The 23,947-nt window shown below is 41.9% G+C and overlaps 1 protein-coding gene across 1 annotated transcript in view; it reads right to left on the bottom strand.

The window, feature by feature from the left end:
- Positions 1-15,147, bottom strand: part of GCC2 (GRIP and coiled-coil domain containing 2) — a 120,410-nt gene extending 105,263 nt beyond the window's left edge. The window contains exons 1-3 of the mRNA XM_089681284.1: positions 15,077-15,147; positions 7,905-7,961; positions 598-682 (exon numbers count right to left, since the gene is read on the bottom strand). Of these exons, the coding sequence (XP_089537410.1) occupies positions 598-682; positions 7,905-7,961; positions 15,077-15,082 (148 nt within the window). The 5' untranslated portion in view covers positions 15,083-15,147. The remainder of the gene's footprint in view (positions 1-597; positions 683-7,904; positions 7,962-15,076) is intronic.
- Between the last annotated feature and the right edge of the window lie 8,800 nt (positions 15,148-23,947).

Here is a 23,947-nt window from a genome sequence, read left to right as displayed (position 1 = left end):
TCAGTGGATGGAGAGTTAGAAGGGTGACATGCAAAAATGAAGAGACATTGGCCCATTTCCAACCAACCAGTAACATGATAGAAAATTTTCGGGTAGAGACTTCTACATGAACCAATGTACATTGCTGAAATCCCAGTATGTCATGCCTGCACAGCACATCCAACCCAAAAAAGGACCTTTTCTCTCTTTTTAAATATATATAAATTACAATATCCTAGCATGCTATCATTTTAGAGAAACTCAACTTTCAAATATAAACAAAAGTAAATAACATTATTTTTAAACAACTACACTGCAACTTGTGTACTGGGAAATAAAAACACTGGTATCTGGTTCCAGAAACAAAGATACTAATTTGCTACACAGTACACTGAGTACAGCATGCTTCTTCATTCTTTTGAAAGATACAGTTGCAGCCTTAGCAACAGTAACATAATGTGAACCTGTATTATGTTTAACGGTTGATTTCTCTCTGTGTTCTCTAAGTTGAGTGCTAAGGCATGCTCTCCCAACCAGTTTAAAATAGTACTTTATTGTAGACTGAAGCTATGATGTAGAAAAAGGAAATCATGGCTCTTGAACACACTGGCCTCCTACCTGTACATCTTAATTTTACTTTTTGAATAATCATCATCTGCTTCTTTGCAAATTTGATGAGGTCTTCTTTGGGCAGGGTGTCCAGCTGTAAAATGTGGGTTCAAATAGGTTCAGAATCAAACATATATAACATCACAAGTTAGTGTCAGACACAACTAGACACATTTAACAAATTTCATGGTGAAAATTTAATAAAAACTAAGTGATTAATACATTAAAATCTAAATCATACTGGCCTTATCCACTTGCCCTTCAGAGGATTTACCCCCCTTCCTGACCAGGCCATTTTTTGGCATTAAGGCGCTGCGTTACTTTAAAGGACAACTGCGCGGTCATACAACGCCACACCCAGGTGAAATTTATGTCGTTTTTTCCCCCCCACAAATTGAGCTTTCTTTTGGTGGTATTTGATCGCCTGCGCGCTATAAGCAAAATAAAAAAAAGACCAACAATTTTGAGAGAAAAAAAAACAATATTTTGGACCTTTTGCTATTAAACATATCCAGTAGAAAAAATAAAAAAATCAAATTTCATCAAAATGTATTCTGATATATCTTTGCCAAAAAAAAAAAAAAAAAATCCCAATACGAGTAAATTAATTGATTTACTTTACAGTTATAGCATTTATAAAACAGCAGTATAGATACTGGGAGGTTTTTTTCCCCCTACTAGTAATGGCGGCGATCAACGACTTTTAGCGGGACTGCGACAGGCATTCCGACACTGGGGGGGGAGGGAACTAACTTAGTGTCACTGACATCCCCAGTGACAGCAATACAGTGATCAGTGCTAAAAAACAGCACTGACACTGGGCAGGAAGGGGTTAATGTGAGTGGCAATAAAAGGGTTAACTGTGTGTAAGAGTGTTTTACTAGGGGGAGGGGGGGGTGCTTCACTGTAAGCACACTGATAGGGATGGCTGAATTGTGCACAGCCATCCAGAGCAGTGTGCCCGAGCTGACAGGGAGGAAGACTATTTGTGATTGTCAGCAATCATCAGGCGCCGGCGTGTAATCAATGGCTGGGTCCCAGTCATTGACATCCGCGGCCACGAATGGCAAAGCAGGTAGGGTGAGCGCGTGCCCCCTATCCAGAAATGCAAAATCATGTATATATACACACACGTGATTTTGTGCACCCGTGCTGCCGTGTAGCAGTATATCTGCTATATGGCGGTGTGTAAGCGGTTGTAATGGTCAGGAACACCAACAAGGGCTATTTATCCTAATGTCATGTCACACACACACGTCAAGGCAGGCGTCCATTGAGAGCGCAAATCACATTCGCTGGTGATGTCACCGGCTGCCACACATGTAAATATCTCCTTTTTATAGGCTTACCAGTAGGTACAAGATAAAAAAGTGGAGTTTACTACCGCTTTGATCACTGTAGCAATAACTTATCTGTCATGCTTTATACTAGCCAGCTGGTGTCAATGATGTGTAGAAGGAATGAGGGATAGGACTGACAACTACAGGCTTCAGAAAATTATTATTATTACTGCCGTATGACAAAACAGGTTTAAAAAAACAAACAAAAAAAAAGCAAACAACTTTCTGTTAATCCTGTTTTTTTACATCATTTACAACCACATTAATATGCTCTGTTTAGCCAAGAAAGCTGTCCTGACTTTAGTGCTATTTAGTAAACTTTTATGATGCTATATGGAGGTTGTACACATGCAGTATTACACGGATTATAACACACTAAAGGTGCAGATTAGCCTTCTGTGGATTTAATAAACAAATAAGCAGTTATTAAAAGCATCGGTATCATGACGGTTTTCTGGATTCTCATTTTTACTCCTATGTAGAATTAGTAAAAATCATATGATACAGCGCTTTGGCAATTAGTCGAAGATAAATAAAACTACCAATACTCAGTAAAATTATACATTTACCAACAAGTGGATAACCAGTAAGATAAGCTTGGGCAAATCTGAAAGACCATTATGTTTATGCCTGGGTTCACACTGATGTGGTGCGGAATTCGAAGCGTTTTCTATGCGAATTCCACACTGCATCACAATTGCACCCCATTCATACGAACCGCTGCGGCAGTGTATGTTAAGTTAACACCCCAAAATCGGTCAGCAAAACGCAATCTACAAAATTGGATTGCATGGGTGTGAATACCCATGCGATCCAATTTTGCACATGGCGTTTTGCGGATTCTACTGCATACTAAAAAAAGGGTCCTGCACCTTTTTGGTGCGGATGCGGTGCAATTTGAGCCATACAAAATGTATGGCTCCAATCGCACTGCACACAATTCGCATGTGATTTGCACAGGAATGCGGTGCGGCTGTGCGAATCAAATACGATATACCGCACCGCATGTGTGTGAACCCAGGCTAATGGTTAGACCGGCCAATTACATGTAAGAAGAAAGTGGATTCTGAAAGGCAAGAAGTCAGTGGGGACCTATCCCGCTGGAATTCACTCAAAAGGAGATTACAGCTTGAATGTGCTTGTGCTTTAAAAGGAGCCTCTCTCAACTGGGGTTCCATCTGAGTTCATCAGGTATGCCATGGTATCATCACTGAAAGGCATTCAGATCAGATCGAGCTGTCACTGCTCTGAACTGTACAGGTGAAACGCGAAAAATTAGAATATCATGCAAAAGTTCATTTATTTCAGTAATGCAACTTAAAAGGTGAAACTAATATATGAGATACACTCATTACATGCAAAGTAAGATAGTTCAAGCCGTGATTTGTCATAATTGTGATGATTATGGCTTACAGCTCATGAAAACCCCAAATCCACAATCTCAGAAAATTAGAATATTACATGCAATCAATAAAACAAGGATTGTACATAGAACAATATCGGACCTCTGAAAAGTATAAGCATGTATATGTACTCAGTACTTGGTTTGGGCCCCTTTTGCAGCAATTACTGCCTCAATGCGGTGTGGCATGGAAGCTATCAGCCTGTGGCACTGCTGAGGTGTTATGGAAGACCAGGATGCTTCAATAGCGGCCTTCAGCTCTTCTGCATTGTTTGGTCTCATGTCTCTCATCTTTCTCTTGGCAATGCCCCATAGATTCTCTATGGGGTTCAGGTCAGGCGAGTTTGCTGGCCAATCAAGCACAGTAATCCCACGGTCATTGAACCAGGTTTTGGTGCTTTTGGCAGTGTGGGCAGGTGCCAAGTCCTGCTGGAAAATTAAGTCAGCATCCCCATAAAGCTGGTCTGCGGAAGGAAGCATGAAGTGCTCCAAAATCTCCTGGTAGACGGCTGCATTGACCCTGGACTTAATGAAGCACAGTGGACCAACACCAGCAGATGACATGGCTCCCCAAATCAACACAGACTGTGGAAACTTCACACTGGACTTCAAGCATCTTGCAGTGTGTGCCTCTCCATTCTTCCTCCATACTCTGGCTCCTTTGTTTCCAAATGAGTTGCAAAAGTTGCTCTCATCAGAAAAGAGGACTTTGGACCACTGAGCAACAGACCAGGTCTGTTTTTCTTTAGCCCAGGTAAGACGCTTCTGACGTTGTTTGTTGTTCAGGAGCGGCTTGACAAGAGGAATACAACATTTGAAGCCCATGTCCAGGATCCGTCTGTGTGTGTTGGCTCTTGATGCACTGACTCCAGCCTCAGTCCACTCCTTGTGAAAGTCCCCAACACTTTTGAATGGCCTTTTCCTGACAATCCTCTCCAGGCTGCGGTCATCCCTGCTGCTTGTGCACCTTTTTTCTTCCAACTTCTTTTGCAATTACCTTTTGAGGCTTTCCCTCCTTATGGAGGGTGTCAATGATGGTTTTCTGCAAAACTTTCAGGTCAGCAGTCTTTCCCATGATTGTGATTCCTACTGAACCAGACTGAGAGACCATTTAAAGGCTCAGGAACCCTTTGCAGGTGTTATGGCTTAATTAGCTGATTAGAGTGGGACACTTTGAGCCGAGAATATTGCACCTTTTCACTATATTCAAATTTTTTGAGATTGTGGATTTGGGGTTTTCATGAGCTGTAAGCCATAATCATCACAATTATGACAAATCACGGCTTAAACTATCTTGCTTTGCATGTAATGAGTCTTATATATTAGTTTCACCTTTTAAGTTGCATTACTGAAATAAACTTTTGCACGATATTCTAATTTTTGGAGTTTCACCTGTACATCGGCACAGCAGGGACAGTAATCCACAGAGCAGTGGAAAGGGGACGCGCTTGCCAATTACTGACCTCCTCTGCCTTTCCCTACAGTGCAGTACCCACCAGTGCAGTTGCACGTACAGTACTGCAGGTTTTTAAAAGGCTATATGCGTGTGTATATATTTATGCATGTACAGTCAGGTCCATAAATATTGGGACATCAACACAATTCTAACATTTTTGGCTCTATACACCACCACAATGGATCTGAAATGAAACGAACAAGGTGTGCTTTAACTGCAGACTGTCAGCTTTAATTTGAGGGTATTTACATTCAAATCAGGTGAACTGTGTAGGAATTACAACAGTTTGCATGTGTGCCTCCCACTTGTTAAGAGACCAAAAGTAATGGGACAGAATAATAATCATAAATGAAACTTTCACTTTTTAATACTTGGTTGCAAATCCTTTGCAGTCAATTACAGCCTGAAGTCTGGAACGCATAGACATCCCCAGACGCTGGGATTCATCGCTGGTGATGCTCTGCCAGGCCTCTACTGCAACTGTCTTCAGTTCCTGCTTGTTCTTGGGGCATTTTCCCTTCAGTTTTGTCTTTAGCAAGTGAAATGCTCAATCGGATTCAGGTCAGGTGATTGACTTGGCCATTGCATAACATTCCACTTCTTTCCCTTAAAAAACTCTTTGGTTGCTTTTGCAGTCTGCTTTGGGTCATTGTCCATCTGCACTGTGAAGCGGCGTCCAATGAGTTCTGAAGCATTTGGCTGCATATGAGCAGATAATATTCCCGAAACACTTCAGAATTCATCCGGCTGCTTTTGTCAGCAGTCACATCATCAATAAATACAAGAGAAGCAGTTCCATTGGCAGCCATACATGCCCACGCCATGACACTACCACCACCATGCTTCACTGATGAGGTGGTATGCTTAGGATCATGAGCAGTTCCTTTCCTTCTCCATACTCTTCTCTTCCCATCACTCTGGTACAAGTTGATCTCGGTCTCATCTGTCCATAGGATGTTGTTCCAGAACTGTGAAGGCTTTTTTTTAGATGTCGTTTGGCAAACTCTAATCTGGCCTTCCTGTTTTTGAGGCTCACCAATGGTTTCCATCTTGTGGTGAACCCTCTGTATTCACTCTGGTGAAGTCTTCTCTTGATTGGTGACTTTGACACACATACACCTACCTCCTGGAGAGTGTTCTTGATCTGGCCAACTGTTGTGAAGGGTGTTTTCTTCACCAGGGAAAGAATTCTTCGGTCATCCACCACAGTTGTTTTCCGTGGTCTTCCGGGTCTGTTGGTGTTGCTGAGCTCACTGGTGCGTACCTTCTTTTTAAGAATGTTCCAAACAGTTGTTTTGGCCACGCCTAATGTTTTTGCTATCTCTCTAATGGGTTTGTTTTGTTTTTTCAGCCTAATGATGGCTTGCTTCACTGATAGTGACAGCTCTTTGGATCTCATCTTGAGAGTTGACAGCAACAGATTCCAAATGCAAATAGCACACTTGAAATGAACTCTGGACCTTTCATCTGCTCATTGTAATTGGGATAATGAGGGAATAACACACACCTGGCCATGGAACTGCTGAGAAGCCTATTGTCCCATTACTTTTGGTCCTTTAAAAGTGGGAGGCACATATGCAAACTGTTGTAATTCCTACACCGTTCACCTGATTTGGATGTAAATACCCTCAAATTAAAGCTGACAGTCTGCAGTTAAAGCACATCTTGATTGTTTCATTTCAAATTCATTGTGGTGGTGTATAGAGCCAAAAATGTTAGAATTGTGTCGATGTCCCAATATTTATGGACCTGACTGTATTTAGTGTGCGTGGTGTGTGTGTGTGGTGTGTGTTACTTTTAATCATGACTCCTATTCCTGTATGATCAGAACAACTTTTTATGGCTTGTTTATAATAGCAGCAAGAACTGTCCCCTCCTCGCCAACTGTTTTAACCACCAAAATGCAGCACCATCATACCTCAACCATGTGCAATGCAAGCAGTTGCAGGGTAGTCTCAGCGTGGCTTTATTCCCGACGTTGAGCTCTACAGGGAGTAAAATTCCTGCTGCGGCCGCAGTATGTGTATGACCCCAGCCGTTAAAAGGGGGAGCAGTTGGTGGATGGCAAAAATGTGGCTCAAGCACTTGGATTTTACCATCTCCCAAAATCACGTGTGAATGAGCCCTTAGGCTTGGTTCACATCTGTGAGGGCCATTAAATTTCACTGTGCTGCCCTAACCACAGAAAGCCACAGAATGGAGCAATCCTAAGCCCTGGTTCACACCGAATGTGATTTCAAAGTGGTGCAATTTGGTCCCATTTAAAGCGTGACTTCAGACACGTGCCATAAAAATATATTAGATGCAACTTCAGGTGCAATTTTTAAAATCACATGTTGCACCTGAAGTCACAGCGGTGTGAACCAAGGCTAAGACAGAAAGTGTAATACTGGCCAGATTGCAGGTAAACATAAAGGAGAATAGCACAACAAAAGAAAAATAATGCAGCCACCATGTTTAAGGATAGGTACGTTGCAAAAATTAAATATTCGTTTTTGGGTTCACATGCGCTTTAAAGTGTTACTAAACCCAGGAGCCTGCATTCACTATATCTGGTCTTCAACAGTACACAGAATATGGAAGTGCAATTATTTTAGTAAATATAAACTACTAAATACCCTTTCTCATTAGCAGTTAGAGCAGTCTTGTGACTTCAGCAGAGCGCTGAGTAAAGCTTCTGGAAGGAGTTTTCTTTCTGCTCTAGGAGGATGCAAAACCCCTGATCCTCTGTCTGCACAGTGCTGATTGGCCCTGTGCTGATCACATGCACTCTCCCAAGAAAAAAAAAACAAAACTCTAGCAATACACACCAAACTGAGCATGTGCATGTGGCTACAGGTTCAGTCTGTCTTATCAGGAGAACAAGAGGAGGGGCAGAGAAAACAGGATCCTTTTACACAATGTGGAGTATAAACCCTTAGGTTCCACATGAGTATAACAAGCATGCTTTACTGCATATACAAACTGATCTTACTGTTGTGGGTTTAGTAACACTTTAAAAAATAAACAGTGAATACAGCTACAGTGCAGAAAACATCTGCGGCATGCTCACAAAGTAAACACCTTTTAGCTTATTGGAAAGCATAATATAAAATGGAACACATAGAAATGTATTTACCTTAGACTTGCTGGTGCCTGGGGTAGCTGGAGATGACACTCCATCCTGACCAGCATCCTAGGTAACAATTAATCAGAAACATTAGGATTCAATATTATAAAAATGCAAACATTTACATAAAATGGCACCCTAGCCAAAATGTGTTGTTATAAAAGAAAATGGTTAGAATTTTCACCAGGCTTCTATTGCTTCCTGTCCTGAGACCCCATGAAAAGTGATGAATCTTCTCAAAAGGTAGGGAACTCCCAACTTTAGGCCAGAAAAAGTGGCACTATCAGTTTCTTAAGTCCTGTTCCACTGGCAACTTTCCCAGGACAGAAAGCAAGGAGGAATCTTCCCAATTGAGCCACAGATAGTAAACAAAAGTGACAGAGGTTCTAAATCTGCACAAAATAATAAAAAAGGCTTTCACTAGAATTCTACTTAAACTAGTACCATTATGTTTTAAAGATCAGTATAAAACATAAATTACATCAACAACAGGGATGATCCACTACATAGAAGCAAAACGTTTAAGATTTATACAATACCAGAATAAAATTAAATGATACATAGTTGTCAACGTATCAACCAAATGAGCTAAAAAACTTAAAACAAATAGAATTAACTCTAAAACCAGATAGGATAAAAAATTTGAAAAACATGGTTGTCCACAGTATCCATATTCCCTGCTTCATCGGGTAAAAAGATGAAATATAAATTAGTAACTATATGTAGCTATGCTGCTTTTGTTTCCAATTTTTTTTCTCCAGCATTTTTCTTAAATTGGAAGTGTGTTTTCTTCATTTCACCATAAGGGTCCATGCACACTGGGCTTAAAAAACACTGCTTCTACACCAGTTGTGTTTTTTCCCGCAGAAGCAGCTCAATTTTATCCTATGTGTCCAAGCACATTGGGACATCTAGAGGCATACTTTAAGCTCAGTGTTTAGATGCAGAAAAAAACAAAACCTTCTGGTTTGTGTTTTTGAGAGGAGTTTTCTGGCAGAAAAAAAAACAAAAACTTTAAAACACTCCTAAAACACCTGTACAAGAATGTTCTAATGCCAAAAGAACTGGTGTTTTTAACCCCAGTGTGCATGGACCCTAAATCACATAAAACCAGCAAAAAAATAGGTTAAATACTGAAGCCTTAAAGTGGTTCTAAAAGGCTGAAGTTTTTTTTACCATCCATGTTTGCTATAAATCTGAACCTTTACAAATCACTTTAAAAACTTCCCAAACCTCATGCTTATCCCCCACGCCTCCAATCCATTTTTTCTGGCAAAGGGAGGGGGGAACCTTTTTCTGTTCCCTGTTAAAGTGGTTGCAAAGACTCAAAGTTTTTTTACATTTATGCATGAAAGTACAAAACCTTATGTGTGCAGAAGCTCCCCCCAAATATCTACCTGAGCCCCATCTCGATCCAGCAACATGCATGAGCAGTGGCTCTCCAGGGCTCTCCCTCCTCATTAGTTGGGGCACTCCGGAGGAGGGAGGGGCAAGGAGATGCAGCGGGGGACCCAAGAAAAGGAGGATCAGGGCTGCTCTATGCAAAACCCTTGCACAGGAGCAGGTAAATATGACATATTTAAAAAAAAAAAAAAAAACAGCCTTCAATATCACTTTAAGCAACATTTTTAGACATTGAGAATGGATGCTAAGTTTACTTGAAGTAAATGAAATGTAATAAAGAATCATATACCTGTGTTAACATGGTTCAGAATTGCATGTTCATAAAATAGTTTCAAGCATAGGCGAAAGGTACAGAGGGAGATAACAGGGTTGAAAGTCTGTAGTAAATTACCCTAAACTACACAAAAGGTCTGTTGGTTGGGTTAGGAAAGCATGGTCCACTGTTCTACGTTTCTTCATCTACTGCACACAAAAAGAAAGCCATAGGCTACAACATATACATTATGTAAGAAAGAAAGATCCTGATCAGGTTTCCCTAATATCCAACAACCAACTAATGTCTTTGAGTGCATTTTTTTCTTTATGAATTCTGTATTTTACAGCAGAAAAAGGTTTTTACATATTTTCCAAAACATCTAACAGGATTATAACAAGGGTAATACTAAAAAAAACACCCAAAAGGGGGTGCAGTAAAAATACAGCTAAACAGCCATCTGCAAAAAAATGGGCCTTAAGTCTTATCATATATAAAAAAAAAAAAATACAGAATAAGAAACGTATATGTTATACATCCAGCAAGAAGGGTAGTGAAACAGGCGTCTATGCGTGCAATAATTAGAACAGAGGAGTCCTGTTCTGCAGAGTCCCTTTTGCCTTTGGGATACAGATACTCTTCTGTGTATAAGGTAAACTAGCATGCAGCCCAAATGTATACAATATGCTAATATTACTGTATATGAGTAAATAGTAGTCCTTAGTTCTTAGCTTTTTCATGAAGTATTTCATAAGTTCAAGCAGAACTTCACCCTCTTAATCAGCACTGACTATCTGTAATTCTTATGCTGCTAGTATTAGTAAATAGATAGGAATGCATATTATATTTACTGGTTTTAAACTTTTTTTTTACATTTCTTCAGTTACTGCTTGGTTTCCAGTACTATGTAAATGATGTCATACATCCCAAGAGTCTTCAGAAGGGGTTTTCTCAGCTAAGCACACCATTTTGCCTGCATACCTGAACTTAGGGCAGATGGATTCCAGGAAGTAAGTGCTACATGAATCATCTGCACTTACTGAAGTTGGCCATGGACAGAAATGCTAGAGGGTGTTTTTCAAAGCGATTTCTCTGCAAAATAAATCCTTGAGACATGCATGGATTAGTTTGCTCTGAATACTAAAAATTAATTATACAGCATTTTGGTTTATGGTGCTCAGATGCAGTGTAGTTCTGCATTAAAGCATATGTCAGGGCAAAATACAAAATAAATTTGCAGTGCATCTCTGTGCAGCCAGGTGCCCGCTGGCTCTGTGGTGTGTCCTCTCCACCATGTCCCTCCACTGTGTTGTCAGCTGAGAGGAGTGACATTTTGTTTGTCTGCCAGCCAGCTTCTCTCCTCTCACTTCGCTGCTGTGCCCCTATGTGCTTGCTTTGTAGACTGCATGGTGTCAGCCTGTCCAATTTTGTTTTGCTACACTTCTCAGACCCACCCGTTCTCACATCTCTACAATATAAAGGCTAATCATTCTGTAGTTTCAATATAAGTACTGAGAGAGCTAGGAAACACAGAACAGTTCAGAATTCCCGACACAATCAACAGATTTTTGTTTTTAAGTTATCAAACAGACATAGTAGAACACTTAGAGTGCAATATTTAAAAGACCAAAAGCAGCAAACAAGAGAGGTTCACACTTAGTATTTACATACACTTTAATCACAGTTACTGCATACATTTATGCCTCTTAGCAAAGATTACAAATGACAGCTATGGTTCTATAAATGTTTCTATGGCCTTAGATCAAGGTATGCATTATTTCTCTGCAAAAAGATTGCTACAAGGACTGCTTCATATGCACACAGACAGAAGGACTTAGTCTCCAGTACAAAAATACATTGAAAAGAGGGCTGTATGTAATTGTGCAGGCTTAAACTAGTTGCTATGGGAAACAGAGGACCAGCCGCACTTTTGTGTTGCAACAACAGACTGCTGTGTTGATGCTCTCCAATTCATTTTCAATAGCACCCAATTTTAGTTATAGCATCTACAAACTATGTCATTTAAGCACCTATAGATGCTATACTAGTAATGGCAGTGATCAGCAACTTGTAGTGTGACTGTGATAATATGGCGAGCAATCTGGCACTAACAGACACTGGCTGGGAGGGACACTAACGGACTGACACTGATGTTGCTAGTGACAGTAACACAGTGATAATACTGTAAACTGTACTAATGACACTGGGAAGGGACAATCAAGAGGTTAATTGTGTGCCTAAAAAGTGTATTGGGTGCTTTTTCTCCCTGTACTCAGAGTTGATTTCAGTGAAATAAACAGCCAGATCATAGTCTACGTACAGAGTTGTGTGTTTGTACACACAATACTCTCTGTGCTGTGATTGGCCACAGCTGATCAGCAGATATAGCACCAAAATTACTGTATGAAACCTGCTGACAAACTCGTGCTGTCTCCAATCACAGCAGAGGGCCCACGCATACCTGCCAAAAAACACAAAGTGCCTGGTTGTGCCTTCTGCTAGCAGTAAATATATTGTTAGCGGGTAGCAAGTGGTTACATAATATAAGCACTGTCTTGCAGTGTGGTGGAAAAAAGACATGAGGCGGGTGTGTTATATGGTCCACTGAAAATAAATTGGCATGATCAATGCAATGCACATCAACATGTATGCAAGTCTGACTGAGACTTAGAGAAATGGTCCTCAACCACTGGGACTGTGACCTTCCACCTGCTTGAGTGGCAGCTTTCTTAGTGTCAGGCAAAATGTTGGCCAGGCTAGGGCTGGTGTTGTCGATTTCACTTTTGAGAGCAATATCTGCCTGCTTCTCTCAAAGTCCTGGTCAGCCACTCTGTTCTCACTGCAGGGTGTGCTGCCTGCCCTACAGCAGAATGCTGTTTCCAGAAAGCATAGCCTCCCTGCAGGAGACCAGAACAAAGTTAACTGGTGCAGGCACCCTAGAGGAGTGAGATAAACCACTTTTACACAACCCCGAGCGAGATACAAAGGATTCAGATAGGAATTACAGCTAGGGATTTAGGGAAAGTATACCATCTTTCTTTGGGGGGAGATTAGTCAGGGGAGGGTGGGTTACCCGGCTCTCCCCGGGGCAGGGGTGGGCTGTTTCTATTCAGGGGGGATGTATGGGTGCTGTTGGGGTACTGGGTTTAGGGGGGTGGGGGGAGGATCTTTGGTGGGCTGTGGTTTTTTTATGAGGAAGTAGCTGTATGGGTGTGCATGCCTATTCTTTTCTGTAGTTGTGTATTCATGTTTTTTTGAAGACACCCTACCTTTATGTTTTGGTGGCACCTCCTCATGTACTGCACTGTATGGGTGGGCTGCCCAGACCATATTTGTTGTATCAGGGATTACAGCCAGCCAGTGCTGTCCAGGCTAGTGGCATTCATTCTGTGTGGATGAGAATATAGGTAGGGCAGAGTGTTTATGATACTGACTAGTGGTCATAGATGCATATGTGGGAGTTGCTGATGGATGAGAATAAGGCAACCCATAGATGATTTTCACTGTGTTGACGGGGGAAACCCTCCCTCAGCACTATTGTGTTCTGCCGGTAGGGAGACCTTCTAATCAAAAATGTTTTCCTGCTTTGGGTGGAATAGGGAAGGGTCAGGTGTAAAGTTTTCACTGTGGTTTTCTCACTATGGATTTTCATATTTTGCTTGTCTTGGTTGCCAGTCGGCCAAAAAAATGAGAAATGTAAAAGTCAGCTGTCACTAGAAGAGAAATCAAGGGGAATTCCTCCAATGGGCATAACTGGACTGGTGACAACTGTCTAAAGCCTTGGTGCCAAACCTGCAACCCTTTGACACATTTGTGTGGCCCTCGCAGACCCTAATCTGGTTTTCCCTATTACCTTGTCGTAGCATTGATTTGTAGCAGTCTCGTGTAATATGTCAAACAAATCCTATAGCACATCCGCAGTCACTGACCGCCTCCTGCACCGCGCCCGCAGTCGCTGACCGCCTCCTGCACCGCGCCCGCAGTCGCTGACCGCCTCCTGCACCGCGCCCGCAGTCGCTGACCGCCTCCTGCACCAAGTCCGCAGTCTCTGACCGCCTCCTGCACCAAGTCCGCAGTCTCTGACCGCCTCCTGCACCAAGTCCGCAGTCTCTGACCGCCTCCTGCACCAAGTCCGCAGTCTCTGACCGCCTCCTGCACCAAGTCCGCAGTCTCTGACCGCATCCTGCACCAAGTCCGCAGTCTCTGACCGCCTCCTGCACCAAGTACGCAGTCTCTGACCGCCTCCTGCACCAAGTCCGCAGTCTCTGACCGCCTCTTGCACCAAGTCCGCAGTCTCTGACCGCTTCTTGCACCAGGTCCGCAGTCTCTGACCGCCTCTTGTACCAAGTCCGCAGTCTCTGACCGCCTCTTGTACCACGTCCACAGTCTCTGACCGCCTCTTGAAACACGTTCGCAGTCTCTGACCGCCTCTTGAAACACGTCCGCAGTCTCTGACCGCCTCTTGTACCATACCCATAGTCATTGACTATATCTTGTGTATCTGCTGTCTCTGATAATACCTTTGGTGATGTTGAGGGCCACACTTGAGGCACCCACCTCAAGAAAGAGGACCACTACTGGTCTAAGGGCTTGTCTACACTAGAAAATGGGGACTAGTAAATCCCTGCTGTTGAGGTCATGGTTTTACTGCCCCCAAAACCACTCCCCTACTAGCTGCAAAGGGGTGTGTACATATGCCAACAATTATCCCTGTTGAACATGACCCATTTAAATGAATGGTTCCACATGACCAAGTGCAATGCACACAGCTGCCGCATGCTGGAGTGCAGTTCAAGGGGCTCCAACACCTCCTCATAGCTTATCAATGCTTGATTAGCCCTGGTTCATATATATGCAGTTACCCTGCCGCTGTGTTGTTCTGGAAAAGCAGCCTACGCATTTGAATGGGCTGCTATACCCACTGAAAATGCAGGAAAAAGGTCCCTGCACTTTCAGAAAATGCAGCTGAAGTTTCAAGTGCGTGGGGGTGCCCTTAGGATAAATAGTCCCCCCCACACATCTCCTATACTATATTATTATTATACAGTATTTATAAAGCACCAATAGTTCGCTCAGCGCTGTACAATACAAATATACTATATTGTGTTTTTTTCTGCATGTGTGGGAATTACACACCTTTGTACAGCTCGCTCCAATGTGAGCCTCACCTGAAGAGTGATCAAAATGCAGATCCCTCTTCAAACAGCAACACTAGCTCTAAGAGGATTTCCCCTCACTTCCTGCTGTGTTTCCAGGACAGGAAGTGAAGGGTAATAGAACACAGGAGGCCATTAAAAAAACAGTGGTTTTAACCCTTCCCTTACACTATTAAATACAAATATGTTAAGTACACATTCAGTGACGTCAGTTACAGAGAAGAACACTCTGACAAGTCCCAATAACATAGCAGATATCCCGATAGTGAACCAGGCAGAACAGCAGCTGTACAGTCACACATAACCTCACAGCTATGAGTCCCTGTACAAATACCCTGCACACGACAACCTACCCCCTATATACTCACCTCCATTTCCGTAATCACCACAACACTCAGACACTACAGGATCCCTCCACTTCCGGCTCCGTCACCTGCTACACGTAAAAAGCACCGACACGCCCCCTTTTCGAGTGACGGCATCACACTGTGCACCTCCTACCCTGATCGTTCTGGGCCGCCTCAGTGCAGGTCACGTGCTCGCCTGTGTGTAAAACTGCCTGAGAATGGGAGAGCACGTTCTGTGAATACGATATTAATGCCTGAAATTGTTTGGGAACCGTGAAGTAAAAGAATAAACCGGGTAGCTAGATACAGGAGGTGGGAGAGCTTACATTCACCATCAAGGGCAGACTGACAACTCATGGGGCCCCCGGGCAATAGGGGATCATGGGGCCCCTGTGTCCTTGGCCAAACTCAAAAAAGCCTATGAAAAAGGTACCAGGGGCATCTCATGGGGCCCCCTACTGACCCCGGGCCCTCGGGTAGTGCCCCTGTTCACCATAACACTCCCCCACAGAAATTCAGATGAGGTGTCCCTGTCATAGATGTATCATTTGGAGTTGGACCAGTGTTTCTCAACCTTTTTTCACTCAAGGCACCCTTAAAAATTATGGACAGTCTTGAGGCACTCCTAATAGTTTTATATAAAGCACAGGGGCGTCCCTAGGCAGGTGTGGGGGGGTGACACCTATCACACGGGGTCAGGGGCGGACTGACCATTTGGAAACTCTGGCACTGCCCGAGGGCCCTGGGTCAGTAGGGGGCCCCATGAGATGCCCCTGGTACCTTTTTCATAGGCTTTTTTGTTTGCGCAAGGACACAGGGGCCCCATGATCCCCTATTGCCCGGGGGCCCCATGAGTTGTCAGTCCGCCCCTGCACTGGGTGACACTGGACCCACTCCGCGAAAAGGTAAGTTTTAAAGCAAGCCAACGATCCCCGCAGGATGGATTGGATCTGCAGATTGAGGATAATGGATCAGAGTCCAATCCATTATGCTCCCCAATCCACAGATCTGATCCATCCTGTGGGGATTGTCGGGTTGCTTTAAAACTTACCTTTTCGTGGAGAGATCTGTTAACCCAGTATAGGTTGCAAGCCGACGATCCCCACAGGATGGATCAGATCGGTGGATTGGGGAGCATAATGGATCGGACTCCGATCCATTATGCTCAATCCGCAGATCTGATCCATCCTGTGGGGATCGTCGGGAGGGGGTGTCACCAAGTGTTACAGCACCTGGTGACACCAACCCTAGGGATGCCCCTGATAATGCAGCAACATCCACACATGTAGGACACCCCACGTTGGAGGTGATTTATTCTTCCAAAGCAAATACACTTTTGCAAACTGGTACTGACTAGTATTCCATTGTTTCTCTTCTCCCACAGTTTTTCTCCATCACTGAGCTAATGCGACCCCAGCACTGATGGAGAGGGGCAGGGGATAGTCAAACTTCTGTGCAGGCAGCTGACATTCTCCTCATCAACTGATGATGTCATTGGTTGTCAGGATGCTGGCAGCTAGAAGGTCATCATGGTGCACAATGAAAACCTGTGTAACTAAAAGGCAGGCTCATTCCACCCGCTGGCTTGTATACAAGTTTTGGGCAATTTTTAGACCTTTTGCCAAGGCACCTCTGAAGAAATCTCAAGGCACCCTGGTTGAGAAAGGCTGAGTTGGACCAAAGTCCCTCTGTCCCTCTTTTCCTCGTCATTTTGGGCTGATCTTTATAGTTGTATAGAAAATGCACTTTTTATCTTTCAAAAAGTATTTCCCAGTGCTAAACCTTTCATCCAATTTTAAATTGCTGCATCTGTAAATTTCGAAAGGGACGTACTAAACTGCATATTGGGATAATGGGATGATTGGCTGCAATGCTCAACGCTCTCATTAGGTGTCAGTATATTTTTATACATATATATGGAAATGATTTTGTTGTTACTCAAAATGTTTCTCTTTTCTGCAGTGCTTGATACTTTGTTTGCAAGTAGTAGTGGCTAATGTTTAACTCTTTAGTGAATATAGCGAGTGCTCAGAGAATCAGCAGCTGGAACACTTCAAGGGATCACTGGACCTCATGTCAGAAATATTATATATATATAGTGCAGCGCTGTGATATAGGTATTAAAAATTAATAAAATAGTTCATATAATCTTTGTCACAGTAATAACATCAAATATGTGCAGGCCTTCTCCTCATTAGGTGACTGGAATCAGATAGTAAAAATGTGCACTCACCGACCGCACATTTTAAATGCGCCTGTGTGTAATATCATCCAGAAGACCAGCCAGTCATGTTAGGGAGAAATTAGTATCCCTTAAAGATAATGACAGATATAAAATCGAATCTGATAAATTAAAATTGCATTTAGAAGGAGTAGAGAAGGAACAACAAAGTAAGAAAAAGAAGAAGTTCCTGAGGGATTTTAATGATTATTCCAATCAAGTGGTCTTCGATTGGCAGAAAATCAAAGACGCACTCCCCCCAGAGCAGGGTTCTGTGCCTCGGGTTCAGGATCCGAATCTTAATATAAATGGAAATAGAAATAATCATAATCAAAATAAAAAGAAAAAGAAAGGTCCTAATTCAGGGAGACAGGGCCCTCCTAATAACCGGGGTGTCCCCCTACAGGACGAAAATATAGGGTCTAGAGAATATTACCCGAACATCCCTATGCATCTAACTAGGGATGGGATGTATAGGAATGATAATGCCCCAAGGGATAATTATCATCAACACCCGCTTCCTCCAAGAACCCCTCAGAGGCCCATGGGGAATCCACAATATTATCACACCGAGTACTACCCACCACGGAGCCCTAGGGAGTATTACCCCAATAGGGGAGCTTGTTCTTACCCCCCTCGGGAGTATGGGTCTAACAATAATCAGAATGATCACTATATTTACAATCAGAATCGGCCTTATTATCCTAAGCGTCAGGAAAATAACAGACCGGGTAATAATTCCACGAACCAGGGTAGTACCAAACCCCCAGTACATCAAAACTCCCAACAACATAATCAAGCTAAACAGTCTTTTTTAGGGACAGGTCAACCACGAAAAAGGAGAGACATAGAAGGGGAAAGAGAGGAGGAAGGAGAACGAGAGGACACTCCAAAAAAGAGACGGGTTTGAAAGGTCAGGGTATTTTTAACCTGAGTGGTGTTGAGCTGACTAGTGAAGAGCTCGACCTTCTTGATAAAGGGTTAAAATATACCCCTGCTACACGGATGAATAAATTTAATACCTATGTGGATGTGCACAAATTTATTAGACAGCTGTCCCTCAAAAAATATTTTTTTAATAGACCTAACTTGGGGAATCAGTCTCCCTCGGGCATAGTTCACTCTAATTTAAAAAACGCATCCACCTTTAATCCCCCTCCACAATCACATTCCTACTTAAACGTCTTCAAGGAGAAAGTTTTGAGGGATCTGGAAAACATGCCTGTAAAACGGGTATACGATAACCCTAGTGATAGGTTGGCCACTAAGACTCTCCTGGAGAAGAGAGATCTTGTGATCAGGCCAGCTGATAAGGGTGGTGGAGTGGTGGTCTGGAATAAGGCAGACTATATGGGGGAAGTCAGTAAATTGCTGGAGGATGATTCCACCTATAGACTTCTACCTGGGGATCCCCTTACAGGTTATAAACAGTCTCTCTTAGCCATCATCAAGAAAGGTTTTACTAATGGAATTATAAACAAGAAGGAGAAGGCTTTTCTATGCCCGGTGGCCCCGAAACTTCCTATATTGTACATTCTTCCGAAGGTACACAAAGACCCGGTACACCCTCCAGGCCGACCCATAATTAGTGGGATAGGGTCATTACTATCCAGGATTGGGGAATATATTGATTTCCATCTGCAACCATTGGTTGCTGAGACTCCTTCATTTCTTAGAGACACCAAGCAGGTCCTGAATGAAGTTGACACAATAAACACATCACCTGGTATGTTTCTGGTTACAGCGGATGTTAGTTCCCTATATACCAGCATTAATCATACAGATGGCATGGAGGCTACTGACTTCTATCTAACAAATTGCAGTCACTTGTCGGGAATACAGAGGCACTTTATCCTTGATCTGTTACACTTTGCTATGTACCATAATTATTTTTGGTATAATCAGTCTTATTATCTGCAGATCAAGGGTGTTGCAATGGGGGCAAAGTTTGCCCCCAGCCTCGCCAACCTCTTCATGTCCAGATGGGAGGAGGATGTCATCTATGCCAGAGATTGGCCAGAACTGGTTTTGTATAAGCGATACATTGATGACATCCTCCTCCTCTGGAATGGAGAGGAAAGTGCGCTTAATAATTTTTTCACGACATTGAATAATAACACTCTGAATATTCATCTGACTTATACTTATAGTCGACACCAGATCGATTTTTTGGACCTTACACTTAAGAAAGATAATGGGAGGATAGTGACTGAGTCTTTCTTCAAGGTATCCGACCGTAACAGCTATATCCCTGTGAGTAGCTGTCACCATCCGAATTGGCTTGGTAACATACCGAAGGGCCAATTCACACGGATAAGACGAAATTGCACGGATCTGGGGACATATTGGTCTCAAGCGAATATCCTTAAAAATAGATTCCTTGAGAAAGGATATAAGGAACCTGAGCTTGATGAGTCTTTGGCGAAGGTTGCGGGCTTGGACAGGAAAGTGATACTTTCACACAAACCACAAAGAAAAAATGAGAGAATATGTCCTTTTGTAACAACGTTTTCAGTGCAATATAAACAGGTAGGAAAACTTATAAAAAAGAACTGGGATATTTTGAAGATAAACCCTGTCCTTTCACAAGCCTGAGATTATGTTTTGGAGGGCTCCGGCTATGAGAAATCGTATTGCACCAAATGTTGTGAATCCCCCTGTGAAAGCTTCTTTCTTCGGGGATTTAAAGGGATTTTACCCATGCAACAAATGTATTACATGCAGGTGCGACAATACTCGTAAAAAGAAAATTGACGAGTTTGTCTCAACATCAACTGGGAAGTCTTATGGCATTAAGCAATGTATAACGTGCAATAGTAAATTTGTAGTCTACCTCCTCAGTTGTCCCTGTAACAAGCAGTATGTGGGGCGGACAACCAGGCGCCTGCGGGATCGTCTGCGGGAGCACGTAGCCAACATCAAAAAAGGCTAAAAGGACCACTCATTGTCCAATCACTTCAGATTGTTTCATAATAGTGACCCTACCTCTTTAAAGTTTGCGGGTATAGAGATGGTGTCACCGTTTTGGAGGGGACTTCATAAGACCAGGACAGTCTCGCAGGCTGAGACCCGTTGGGTCTATGAATTATGCACTCTCTACCCTCATGGACACAATGTGGAGGTGGATATCAATTGCTTTATTGCCAATAGCTAGGACATAGATATTTCTCCCATTTTTTCAAGTTATAGTGTAGTGCAGATTTTTAAATTTTTTTGAGATAATTTTAAGGTTTATTGTTTATGGTTTTACCAATATATGCACCACCTTGTTGGGCCTCTCTAGTTTTTGGATAACGTAGAAAGCTATAAATGGCAAAATGGGATATTTTTCAGATTATAGAATTATTATATCTGTGTAATTAACACCTCTCTTGTGTACATCAGCCCTTTGTATACCATCAATGGGGTACCAGGATATTATGACCTATAATTTTGATTTTTATTATGCCAATAGAGTATGCCCCAATTCAGTAGAGGTGCACTTTTTTAAGATGTTTAAGATGTTTATATACGAATTTGGGATCCTTAATGTGATTTTTGATGTAGATTTCTCATGGTTTGTTATTTATGCCTAGATCTACTTTTTTAATTTCATCTATGGGTAACCGATTACAGCCCCTATGCCATGGGTATAATAACAATTATAAAGAGGGGTTCTGGCTTTTATAGCACCTTTTTGGTGCATTTCCACATATTTGGTATTCGAACAAGTGACTCAATGCTGGGCCTCTTTGTTTGTGGAGGTATGGTATATGCATACCTCTGTAATAGAATTATCCATCCCTCTAGGACCATCTATGGGGAACCAACATTGGAATATGTATCTGTCTCTCTATTTTTCGATTTCTCAGGCAGCAGCTGCTAATCTGCATAGCCTGCTGTGTTACAATCCATGGCAATATGGCGGCGATCGGGCGGCGCATGCGCAGTTTGACACTGCACAGCCACGATCCACGGCAAAATGGCGGCTATTCGCGCATGCGCAGTACCGCTTTTCGGACTCCGGACGATAGAGCGGGATTTTCGCGCATGCGCGAACCGCATTTAAAAGGAAGTCTTGCTGTCACACTGCTAGTGGTGTCCATCCTCTGATGAAGTGCATTTAGCACGAAAGACCTCAGGAGGAGCCATTAGCAAGTGTGACTTCCTGACCACTGAGACCACAAGGAGGTCCAGTGGTCTCTGATCTTTTACCACTGCCTGGTTAGTACAAAGTTTTTTGTTCTCATACTTACCTGTCTGCTGACTGGCTTATAGTGTATGTATGCACATGTGACCCTGGCTGTGTGTGTTGCTCCAATAAAGTTTTGAACCTACCACACTATTGGCGTTCCCCTTTTTTCCTTGACTCTCCTGTTGGAGGGTTGCAGATCTACACCTTCCAGTGTTGGGGTACCTGGAACCAGAGGGGGGATCCCGGTCTACCTATCATTGGGGGCGAGAGGATCTCTGGATCTGGAGTTATTGCTACACCCAAGGTTGATGTTGGCGCTTAAGAGGGGGACCCAGGTGTTTTTCTGGAGCTGCATGACTGGCTGGTCTTCTGTATGATATTACACACAGGCGCATTTAAAATGTGCGGTCGGTGAGTGCGCATTTTTACTATCTGATTCCAGTCACCTAATGAGGAGAAGGCCTGCACATATTTGATGTTATTACTGTGACAAAGATTATATGAACTATTTTATTAATTTTATTAATTTTTATTAATTATTAATTTTTAATAACTATATCACAGCGCTGCACTATATATATATAATGTTTAACTCTTCATTAACTGATATATGTGCAGCTGTAAAATGGCATCATAGTAAATTATACAGAAATAAAGGAAATATTATTCAATATATTAATAGGAATAGATTTACTGATTTCATACAGTACACGTATGTGTAAAGCACTACATGTTGAACTGTTTTATTAGGAACCTGGAAAATTATGTTTAAAAAACGAAGAAGAAAAAAAATGAAGATTAAACTTTACAAACGCTAAAGAAAGAAATAATGCATTTCTGATAACAATGTGGTTTTTATTGATCTGCAGGGGGATTATGACTGGAATATAATGGTTACACATCAAATACAAATTAAGTTTCACCTTTTTAGATAAAAATATGGGTAAAATTACTTCTGGGGATTATGGGGGGAATATCATGGTAACTCTTAACATATTTCGGATAAGCAAATGCATATAATTATTTTTCTACATGGGGATTATGGGTGCAGTTTTGTGGATACACATGCCAAGTATCATATTTGATCTATTTCTGAAAAGATTATGGGCATAGTTTTTTTTCTACATGGGGATTATGGGTGTAATGTTATGGTTAAACATGCCTAGGAACACATGTGGCCCCTTTCTGATAAGGATATGAGAATAGCAATTTTTTTAGATGGGGGTTCTGGAGGGATTATTGTGAATACACATGCCAAGGACCATATTTACCTATTTCTGAAATTATTGTGGGTATAATTATTTTTTAGATGGATATTATGGGTGGAATATCATGGTTAAACATGCCTAGGAACACATTTGATCTGTTTCTGATAATAATATGAGAATAGTTATTTTTCTACATGGAGATTATGGGTAGATAATTGCAGGTACGCATGCCAAGGACCATATTTGAATTGTTTCTCCTAAGAATATGGATATAGTTATTTTTCTTATTTTTCTATATGGAGATTATGGGTGGCAAATCATGGCTATACATGCCTAGGAGCACATTTGACATGTTTCTGATAATAATATGAGAATATATATTTTTCTACACGAGCATTATGGGTGGATGATCGCAGGTACACATGCCAAGGACCATATTTGACCTCTTTCTCCTAAGAATATGGGTATAGTTCTTTTTCTATATGGGGATTATAGGTGGAATATCATGGTTAAACATGCCTAGGAACACATTTAACCCCTTTCTGATAAGAATATGAGAATAGTTACTTTTCTACATTGGGATTATGGGTGTATTATTGTGGTTTAACATGCCTAGGAACACAATTGACTTGTTTCTGATAAGAATATGAGAATAGCTATTTTTTCTGCATGGGAATTATGGGTGTATTATTGTGAATAAACATGGCAAGAACCTTATTTCACCCATTTCTGAAAAGATTATGGGCATAATTATTTTTCTACATGGGGATTATGAGTGAAATATCATGGTTAAACATGCCTAGGAACATATTTGACCCATTTCTGATAAAAATATGAGAATAGTTTTTTTTCTACATGGGGATTATGGGTGGATGATTGCAGATACACATGTCAACGACCATATTTCTCCTAAGAATATGGGTATAGCTATTTTTCTATATGGGGATTATGGGTGAAATATCGTGGTTAAACATGCCTAGGAACTCATTTGACCCCTTTCTGATAAGAATATGAAAATAACTATTTTTCTATATGGGGAACAGAAATAGAAATAGTATTGTATTTTTTAACATGCCTAGGAACACATTTGACCTCTTTCTGATAAAAATACGAGAATAGTTAATTTTCAATGGGCATTATCGGTGTGTAATGATGGATACACTTGGCCAGAACCATATTTGACCTATTTCTGAAAAGATTATGGGCCTAATTATTCTTCTACATGGGGATTATGGGAGGAATATCATGGTTAAACATGCCTAGGAACACAGTTGACCCCTTTCTGATAA

The sequence above is a fragment of the Staurois parvus genome, unplaced genomic scaffold, assembly GCF_062004578.1.
Source record: "Staurois parvus isolate SC_StPar_1 unplaced genomic scaffold, SC_StPar_1.0 ptg000262l, whole genome shotgun sequence".
NCBI classification, from domain to species: Eukaryota; Metazoa; Chordata; class Amphibia; order Anura; family Ranidae; genus Staurois; species Staurois parvus.
Note: the sequence above shows the minus strand (reverse complement) of the source record. Positions and strands in the feature narration are given on the sequence as shown.